The sequence below is a fragment of the Branchiostoma floridae genome, chromosome 4 (genome assembly GCF_000003815.2).
Source record: "Branchiostoma floridae strain S238N-H82 chromosome 4, Bfl_VNyyK, whole genome shotgun sequence".
NCBI classification, from domain to species: Eukaryota; Metazoa; Chordata; class Leptocardii; order Amphioxiformes; family Branchiostomatidae; genus Branchiostoma; species Branchiostoma floridae.
Genome location: NC_049982.1, coordinates 15,691,821 through 15,701,417, shown reverse-complemented (window position 1 = coordinate 15,701,417; position 9,597 = coordinate 15,691,821). Strand labels below are relative to the sequence as shown.

Below are 9,597 nucleotides of genomic sequence, written 5' to 3'. Positions count from 1 at the left end.
GATCCCCTGTACTCAGATAGCCTGCTGGTGGCTCTCATAAAGCCTAAGAGGTAATACAGCCAAGCTAAAGGCACCTTGACCTAGCTATTAGCCAATCTGTGTATGATATGATAAATCCCTTTTGGTAATATGTTAAGTTGCCTGTTTCTTTTAGTAATCTGTGTCTACATCTATAACGTTAATCGAATTAAGACATTTTTGCCTCGATTAGTAAATCTGTGCATAAGTTGTTGAGAGGCAAGGAAGGGTTATGATGATGATGTACCCATTTTGATAAAAAATAGTCTGTGCGCTTGTTTTGATCAGCACAGCACTTGGGAAATTCTATTCTTGTCATGTCAATATACTACAAATGTGTGTATAAAAGGTTATGTTTTATTTTATGTGATTTGTTTCTCAGTGAGGATATAGACAACGAGCTCCGTTTCCAGGACTTCAGAGCCACAGTCCAGCTGGAGAAAGAACTGAGAGAACAGAAGAATAATGTGAGTTGAACCCTTTGCCCTTTTTAAGAAAGAGTTTGATCCTAAAGTAAAAGCAGGGCTATGCACAGCCAATTTGTCATTGTAATCTGGAAAGATTGTTTCCATGGTGCTGATTGTTGCGTTGTTATGGCACTAGCTTTCACTTATATCTTGTTGCCATTCAGATGTGTCGCATCAACTTTCTCAGATATAACCTGTCAGTGTGTATTTTTCCTTACAGTCATTCCTGCAGATCTTACGAATCTTCCTGAATGGCCTCTTCTTCAAGGAGAAAATTGATGAGAAACAGTATCGTAACATCTTGACCAAGCATGAAAAGGTATGTGTTTGTTTGTATTCTTCTAAGGAAAATTATTCATCATCCAGCACCACTACTGTTTTGAGTATGTCTCTAGTTTAAGTCCACACAAACATACCTGTTAATAACCAGGATAGGGGGTAAGCCTCAAATGAATGCATGATATTTGTACATGGTACAATGTAAGGCAAGAATGATATAGCAATTCATACAATACTCGTCTTGGCTAAGGGAATATGAATGTAAATGGCATAAAAATTAAAAGAAACCAGCATTGCATGTAGCATTAAAACCTGGCAGTTATGGGTTTGCATGTTTCGTGCTGGCGGTCCAGTCAGACCCTGGCACTGAGAGCATGAACTGGGCTGAAGGGTGAATTTATCATTGTCTTTGAATGCTGTAACAAGTCTTTCATGTTTGCTCACCAGTCCATCCAGACAGGAGAGGAGGGGATCCGAGCTGAGCTGCAGAGGCGGGAGAGGAGGTGATGGCAGATGAGAAGCTGCGGAAGGACCCTGTTGCCATGCAGGAGGCTCTGGAGAAACTCCACCCACAGTATGTCCAGAGGATGGTCAGTCTGCTTACTTGCTTATTTGTTTATCAAAATTTACATCATGTATTGACATGGTGAAAAAAAACACCTTTAATAGAATGCTCAAAATCAGGATACTTACAAGGTGTTTTTTCTTCTCAGAACTCATTATTGAAAGAGCAACAGGAGTCTGTGAGACAGGACCTCAGTACTGCTGGACTACCACAGAATGAGGTATGGGAACAGTTCACATTCAGTTCACAGTTGATAATGTACCAATACAACCTTTGTGTGCTTTACAAGGATACTTTCGTAATCATGTTCTATGGAAAATATAACGCTAGTTCACCATTATCCGCGAGGTAACCTATATCCGTTCTACTTGCAAGCCGGTAATTTAGGGATATCAAGTCGATGGACAGTGGTTTTAAATGCATTTTTTGTTAGGTATTGCAGTTTGAAACCACCATCCATTATCGTAATATCCCTAAATACCCCAGTCTTGAATACAACAAATTAAGGTTACCCCGCAAATAAAGGTGAACTAGCATTATATTTTAGGATTCTACAATTTAACATCATTTTGTTATACTGTTTATCTCACAGCTGGAGAAAATCATGTCCAAGTTTGTTGACAACATGGCAACAGTTGACAGGCTGATGGGAGAGCAGTTTGCCAGACAGTCACTGGTGAGTTAAAAACATTATTTACGGATTCAAAAAATCTGACAAGATGTATTTATATTTCAGTAAACAGGTTACTTTGTATAACAAAAAATTACACACATTATTTCCTTTCTGATAGCAATCAAGCCATTCCATATGGACCAATGATTGAATTCTGAAAAATGGGTTAGCTTTGTATCTTGCTGCATTATTTTAGACCTTCAAAATATTTGAATACTGTACTCGTGCAATATAATGATGTGTTGGAGGCGCCTATTATGGTGAAGAGCCATAAATACTTACAAGGCACAAATTGAATATAGGCCCGGTCTTTGAATTGAACATTGACTACATATTCATTGATACATAGCTCCTAGAATCAATACATTTAGGTCAGTACGTGCTAGTTGATTATGCCAGCACTGCTGAAAGTGACTGTTTTATCCATCTTTAGCACCCTTGCCTAGTGTATAGTAGGTAGCTGTCTAACAGTACATGTGTATATACTGGTGTTTCCATTACTATACAGTATGTGACTGTAGCACTATCGTGAATCAAAAACACTCTATTCTCACCCTACCACCAGATTCAATCGCCATGAATTTAAAATGCATTTAGAGTATATCTTGATGTATTCCTTTGCCCAACAGGCTTTACAAGAACGTCTGGCCAAGAGACAGAGGCTGGCAGGAGAGCACACCTCTGCACAGAACAGGGAGGAGGAGGAGGTGGAGGAGAGGATGAACCAGCAGCACATCACTCTGGACAAACTCTGTCAGGACACCAAGCTACTGGACAAGCAGAGGGACAGGTCAGCATGGGCAGTGGATGATTGATTGATATTCTTATATGTTAATGTTTCTGTTGAATACTCATCTGTTAAAGGGGAAAGGTAGACCAAGGAGGTTTAACCTCCTTGGGTAGACTCTCAGAAATCATAAAAGGAATAGACCAGTTAGGCATAAAATACCATGTGATTTCATTGTGAAGTTTTTAAGTCAAAGATAGCTTGTAGTATAGCATCAGTTCACTTATAATGTACATGAAGCATGATTACATTATCATCTAGTTTTTATGTTTCAAAAATTTAAGAATAAGAAATGTGGAAAAATGACCATTATTAGTATCAATGATACTAATTTGGTTTCTACAATAGATATTTCACACCTTTGATGACCCCCTGTATGTTTTCCTACAGTATCTGGGCACAGTACCAGTCTGACATGCAGAGGGTTGAGGAGAACTACAATGCAGGTTGGTCCACATTAAGTTAATCTGACATACAGGTTTGATCTTTCTTGCAGACTGTTAAGTTAAGATCTTGTAGACCATTACTTCAGTCAATAGTGTGTCATAGATAGTTAAAAGGTCAAATGATAGGTCAATCCTGATTGGGCAATAGTCATAACTTTTGTCTCTCTCTATCCCTGTGCCAGACCTGCAGGTTCAGCAGGACATGCTGAAGGAGAAGCTGCAGCAGCGCAGGCAGCACAAGCTGCAGAAACTGGCAGCAAAGGAGGAGACGGAGAGGGAGGACCTTAACAACTCAGCTGCAGAAGGCCAGACTGATCCCAAAGACTTTGTCAAGGTAGTTATGGCTTAGTTTCCCTCAGCAGGCAAGTACAATCCTCTTCCAATGGTTCCTGTTCTGCTTTTGATACAAAGACCTAGCCTACTGGCATCATGCTTATGGTTCAAGGCTAAATAACATGAACTCATTGTTTTTTTATTGGATTTTCTTATCATCAAGTACAGTATGATCATATTTTTGGTTTTAAAGAACACTTGCAGATAGATGTGCAAAAAGTTGCGTGTGACAAGCCATTCAGTGTAATATAACCAGCTGCTGCCACACCGTTTGTTTGCAAAGCTGGTATTGTCTGCCAAAGCCTGGTGGCTTTACTTGCTATATAGATACTGATACAGAATTGGATTTGAGAACCTGAGTCACCATCCTTATTCATTTGTCATCAATGTACATGTTTATCTGACACCCTTAACCCCAACATGACTTGATTACGATGTAGTACCTAACACAGTATATCTTCATCTGACACCCTTAGGCCCAACATGACCTGATGATACAGCAGCAGCAGCGCAGGCTCAACATTCTAGAGGAGCTGGATGAGACTGAGGCTGAAGAACTGAGCATGCTCAAACAGGTAGGTACCTGCAAGTTGTATACCTTTTCTTGGTGCTCAATTTGCAGCCTTGCCTTGCTATGCCTCTGCCACTTAAGAACATCTTGGCAAAAGGATGATATTCATATGGAAAAGGAAGTTGCAAGTCCAACCTTCACTCTGTCATTTATTGGGACCAAAGGAGATCTCTATCAGGTGACACAGTGACGCTTGAAGTACTGTATTGCAAATTTGTTCAAATCATATCTACGTATATAAGTATATAAATCATATAAGAAATGTCAACGAAAGTACCTACTGTTTATCAGAGATTCAAACAATAGATTTTAAATTCTTATGTCCCTCGAGACATTGGGTTGGAAACGTGCAATGTAGCCTTTCACAGATTTAAAAATACTACACTTCTGTTCCAGCAACTTGACACCAGCCGTGGACAGCTGCTGTTGGAACATGACCAGTCCCTGTACGAGAACCTGCAGGCACGGGCACAGCTGTCGGAGAAGGAAGCCCGCAAACTCATGAAGAAGCACCAGATTCACATGAAGAACTTCCAGGGTATTTATCTGCATCCATACATTCTCACATCCGTATCACATACCCCTGCTGTATTCAGAGAGACTGAACTAATATGTACTCCATCCTTTTCACATGGTATTTGCCCAAAGATAATTTACCATATTGTCTTGTACATTAATTTTCAAGAACTTTAAAGTGCAATGACTTTTGTACATCAATTTTCAAGAACTTTAAGGTGCACTGATTTTTGCCAATAATCAAACACACCTCAATCGTCCCTCCTTGTCTATCCTGGTACACTTCAACCTCTGTATCATACATGTATATCATGTTTTATTTTCACAGAACGTCAGGATGAAGAAAGGGAGAGGCAACGAGAACAGCTGGATGCCAAGTTGGCTCAAAGAAGAAGAGTAAGTATCAAATGAACGGTCTTACACATTTGTACAAAGAAAATGTCAACCATAATTAAATGTGTCTACTAAGATAAAATGAACATGTATAAAGTGGTAAAGATGCCTTTGTTTATTTTCACAGAAAATGGAGGAGCAGAGTGCTACAACCCAGGCAGAGCAGAAGATGCTGAACGACCAGCAGGAGAGGGCCATCACTATGTTACTGGACACCCAGGCAGGACTCACAGAGGAGTAAGGATTATTAGGGTTATTACCTCTGCCAGAGGGGCTTTGTTTTCACAAGCATTTATTTGGGGTTGACTAGTTTGCTGCTTCATATGTAGTCAGAATTGTGATTTGTTTAAAAACATATCAATCCTTTTATAATAGATATTTTTGTAAGAATACATTTGCCAAATGAGGAAGGTATTTTTCGATCATTCTTCCAAGTTAACTATGACAAGAAAGTGGTATGCTACATTTTGACAATTGAACTGCCATGCTAACTTTTCTTTATCTCCACCTCAGGGCCAGGAAACAGATAATGAAGGAACATGAACAGAACATGATCGCTGTGAACAACCAGCTGCAGATCAGCCGTACTCGGCAACAGAAGATGTGAGTTTGAAGATGACAAATGTTTTGTTGAATAAAAACCTGTTCATTACTTCTTGATAAATCACCAAAGCAATGCTTTATGTATTCTCCGTGTCTGTATGACTATGCATGATTATGTATTTTTCCTGAATCCTTTAGATTAGCATTTGGCTTAAAGTTATCCAAATGAAACAATTAAACACAAGAATATTGTTGATGTATTGCATGCATCGGCATGACAGCTCTAATTCTACTAAATCCTTTGAATTATTTTTGCACCACATACAAAAACCTGTTTATTTCTTAATACCTTTCCTTTATAGTGCTGCAGCAAATCTTGAAAAATTGTCTACTATTATATATTGTGATGGCTTTATAAACAACACAATGAATGTTTTCCAATTTTCTTTTAGCCTAGAACAGAAGCTTGCCCAGCGCAGGGCCAAACTGGAAGCTAAGACCAAGGCAAAGCAGGATGAGAAAAAGATGCTGGTGAGACTATGCCCATCAATTGTAATGTTTACTGAATTTTATTAAGACCAACAATATTGTTTTGCTGCATTTCAGACAATTCGTCAGTGTTTCAGGATATCCTAGTTCTATTGATTGGCATTTTGCTGTTTCCTGTTTCTCCAGGAGGAGGAATATGAGGAGATGGTCCAGCAGCTGGAGGAGGAGCGTCAGCAGGCCCTCACTGAGCTCAGGAAGAGGCTAGCAGAGGAGACGGACCAGGCACTCAAGGTATATCATAACATTCTGTCAGCTGTTTAATGTATGACCAGAAACTTTCTTCTGTATGCTAAATGGAAACAGGATAAAAGTGGGACCTTTTGCATTCTGCACTGCTCAGTCATTTATCTCAGTATCATCCTTTTGTACAACATGATAAGTGGTCTTACTTGATGCGAACATGTCCTGTTTTTGTCTTGTTAAGGCCCAGGATGAACAGCTGGGTAAGGTGATTGCCAGACTCCAGCTGGGGCAGGCTCGCCGGCAGTCCATCATCAGACGTCAGGAGAAGGCCATCAAGGAGCTACAAGAACAGCTGGTGGACAAGGTGGCTGAGTCTGGTCAGGTGGGTCAGTTGGTTTCAAACCATTTCTTTTTCATTCATCAATCATAAGACATATCTACTGGTCTTATTTATTGCAGACAAAGGCTACATATCAAACTCTCATGATATGTACTTAGTATTTGATTTGAAAGTGCCTCCTAAAATAACCGTACTACTGTTCAGGTTGAGTTTCAAAAGACTAATCAACTAAAATGTACAACAGACATTTAATTCAGCACCAAGGACAGCAACACTTACACAACAAAGCTTAGCAAAGGGCTTTTGACATTGAAAAAACAACAAATTGACAAAAAGAAAAGGAAAAACATTTTTTACACTATAGAGAAGCACTCTTGAAAAAATGTTTCATAGTACACAGTGTACAAAATACTTTTCTGGGCCAGGTTGCACAAATGAAAAAACCTACAATTATTTAATTTCTGAAAAAAAAGGTACAATACATACATACATCATAACCTTTTACTATCATAATCAGCAATCACTGACATGATTGGCTGATATGAAATGGAGCTGCCTCAGTCCATTTATTTCTTCCAAGTAAATTGACAACAAAATCGAGTTCTGAGAGCCCTGTGCAACCTGAGTTTAGAAGTAAGTTGCACCAAGCAAAAAGTGGTTGCAATGTGCAAGTGTGCAAGTGGGTACTTTGCACTCTGGTACATCTACAAAGTTAACATATTGTTAAACATCTCCCAGGTGTCAGACACGAAGACCGAGCGGATCCTACAGAACCACTACCGTGAGGTGGAGCTGATTAACGAGCAGCTGCAGACCAGCAAGGAGAGGCAGATGAGAGCGCTGCAGGAGAAACTGGAGGTCAAGCAGCTCAACAGGCAGAGGTCAGGACAACTTTAACTTTTAGGACAGTTTTGACAAGTGTTATAAAAGATATGCTATTAAAGATGAGAATTATTCTTGTTTCTAGTTCTTATGTTTCAGAATGTGCTTATGTAAATATAAGCTTGTTGCCATTACATAGTCTTCATGTCTGTGCTCCTCATTTTCAGAGCAATTGAGGAAAAACTGGATAAGGAAGAAAAGGAGCAGCTGAAGTATGAAGCCAGAAGGGGATCATTGTGAGTTGGACTTGAGTTGGACTTCTCTCGTCAATAATGTTGTTATTCTTTCTGCCATTGCAGTAAATTTGCCATTTAGGGTTAATGTGTTACTGATTTCTTGGTTGATAGAAATCTGCAAAGATTTAAAAGTACTGTTGTTACTTCTGTCCATCAGAAGAGCATACCACTGTCTATGCAATGCTGTCTTCATCAATCAGATCAAACCACTAGTTATAGGGTTTTTTAATGTCTCTACAAACATGTGCAGGTCTGCGTCTGCTGCCCTGACAAAGTTGTTGATGGACCGGCGCCACCAGGCGGCCATAGATGACCTGGAGCGGGAGATGAAGCTGGAGCTAACCCGACAGACGGACCAGCTCAACCAGGAGCTGGAGGAACAGATGAGGGGGGAGCTGGAGGTGAGGGAGGATCTCACTTACTTGTACTCTGGTGTGGTGGGGGGACGTGGAAATCTGTCTGTGGCAAGGTTTGAAGTTTAGAAAGGTGACATATTGTAGCCTTGAGTAATGGAGGGAAACAGCATCTCAATTGATACTATCATGTTTCAAGCATACCTTTTTGCCAACTTTAAGGTAGTAATTGCTCTGAAGAGTGTTTGTATAAGGGTTCAAAACACTAATACGGATGTTTTTCACAGGACCGAGAGAAAGACCTGCTGTCCAAGCTAGCTGTGATGGGAAACATGTCCAAAAAGCAGCTAACTGAGGCAGTGGAGGAAGCTGTGGAAAAAGGTCAGTGCATTGCTGTTGATAAAAAATGTCTGAACTGTCATTTACGTCGGAAATATGTTCTGAAATGTCCTTTCACAAAGAATGTCAATTATATTGTGCAAACAAGATTTATGGTCTTCAAAGTATGTCTTCCATAGCTTGTGTGGCCTTGCAAAGAAACAAAATAAGTTGAATTGCTATGCTAGTCAACCAAGATTAATCATTCAATATATTCAAACATAACAAGATAAATTATCCACATGGTATTACAGTGGGAGGAACTGCAGATGCCAAGAAACTGACCAAAGACTTGGCCAAGAGGATGAAGCGACCAGGCACAGCAGGGGTGGGAGCAGAAAGGGATGAAGACATTGATGATTATAGGTTTCGACCAAAAACAGCTACAGGTGAGATAGCGTCCTCAGATCTGATCAATTCTCTTGTACAAAGTCTTTGCTCAAAACCACATCTTTGGTCAAATGTTGTAGTCATGACAGATACAGTATAAAAATTATAGAACCAAGTTTCCCATTAGGTACTTGGTAAAAATATCATACTATACATTGCATGTACGATCATTTCTGTAGTGTAGCTTCTGTGTAGAAGATAAAATGAGGTACAGCTAAAGGTAGTGATGGTTTCCTTTTCTTCTGCAGGAGACGGTTATGATGATGGTGTGCGACCAGGCAGACTTCCTAAGCTCAAGAAGAAGAAACCCAAGAAAGCTTTCACAGATGATTATGATGATGAATAGTTAATTCCTTATTTCGAAGGATTATTGGACAATCAACGTTATGTTTCATGTAATACGTTTTAAGGAATCAAACTTGCTCTTGTCCTTGTGTCAAATGAAGTGTTTTTATGCTTTGAGCGGCCATCAGGCTTCAAACAAAATTACAATTGATTTATCATTAGTATCTGTATTTGTTCCAGTTAATATTTTTGTAAACTAGTATTTGTTAAACATGAAGTATAGAGACTACATAGGGATATTCTTTTTAAAATATATATTGCTTTCTATCAATATGAATGTCAGGTCAAGCATAAACCTTCCTCAATGTATTTTGCACAGGAATAAAAAAAATCATCTTGACAACAAGACA

The 9,597-nt window shown here is 39.4% G+C and overlaps 1 protein-coding gene across 2 annotated transcripts; it reads left to right on the top strand.

Moving 5' to 3' along the window:
- The first annotated feature begins 320 nt into the window (after window positions 1-320).
- LOC118414117 (putative uncharacterized protein DDB_G0271606) lies at window positions 321-9,585 on the top strand. 2 transcript variants are annotated; one of them, XM_035817906.1, is made up of 22 exons: window positions 414-485; window positions 706-804; window positions 1,212-1,354; window positions 1,478-1,549; window positions 1,922-2,005; window positions 2,632-2,792; window positions 3,180-3,235; window positions 3,418-3,569; window positions 4,045-4,143; window positions 4,536-4,677; window positions 4,984-5,051; window positions 5,176-5,285; window positions 5,562-5,651; window positions 6,044-6,122; window positions 6,267-6,371; window positions 6,565-6,705; window positions 7,402-7,544; window positions 7,713-7,781; window positions 8,032-8,182; window positions 8,422-8,515; window positions 8,767-8,901; window positions 9,151-9,585. In XM_035817906.1, exons 3-22 carry the CDS (start codon window positions 1,271-1,273, stop codon window positions 9,246-9,248), a joined length of 2,133 nt encoding a protein of 710 aa, XP_035673799.1. In that variant the 5' UTR covers window positions 414-485; window positions 706-804; window positions 1,212-1,270; the 3' UTR covers window positions 9,249-9,585. The 2 variants fall into 2 exon arrangements, with proteins under 2 accessions (XP_035673800.1, XP_035673799.1); XM_035817907.1 differs by lacking the exons at window positions 414-485; window positions 706-804; window positions 1,212-1,354; window positions 1,478-1,549 and adding an exon at window positions 321-367 and having other exon boundaries at window positions 1,996-2,005.
- The last annotated feature ends 12 nt before the right edge of the window (window positions 9,586-9,597 follow it).

Excerpts from the sequence above, each read along its gene's own strand:
- LOC118414117 (XM_035817906.1), top strand. The coding sequence starts at position 1,271 with ATGGCAGATGAGAAGCTGCGGAAGGACCCTGTTGCCATGCAGGAGGCT. Across the intron at positions 2,006-2,631 it reads AGTTTGCCAGACAGTCACTG|GCTTTACAAGAACGTCTGGC; the intron begins GTGAGTTAAAAA and ends TTTGCCCAACAG. Across the intron at positions 6,372-6,564 it reads AGACGGACCAGGCACTCAAG|GCCCAGGATGAACAGCTGGG; the intron begins GTATATCATAAC and ends TGTCTTGTTAAG.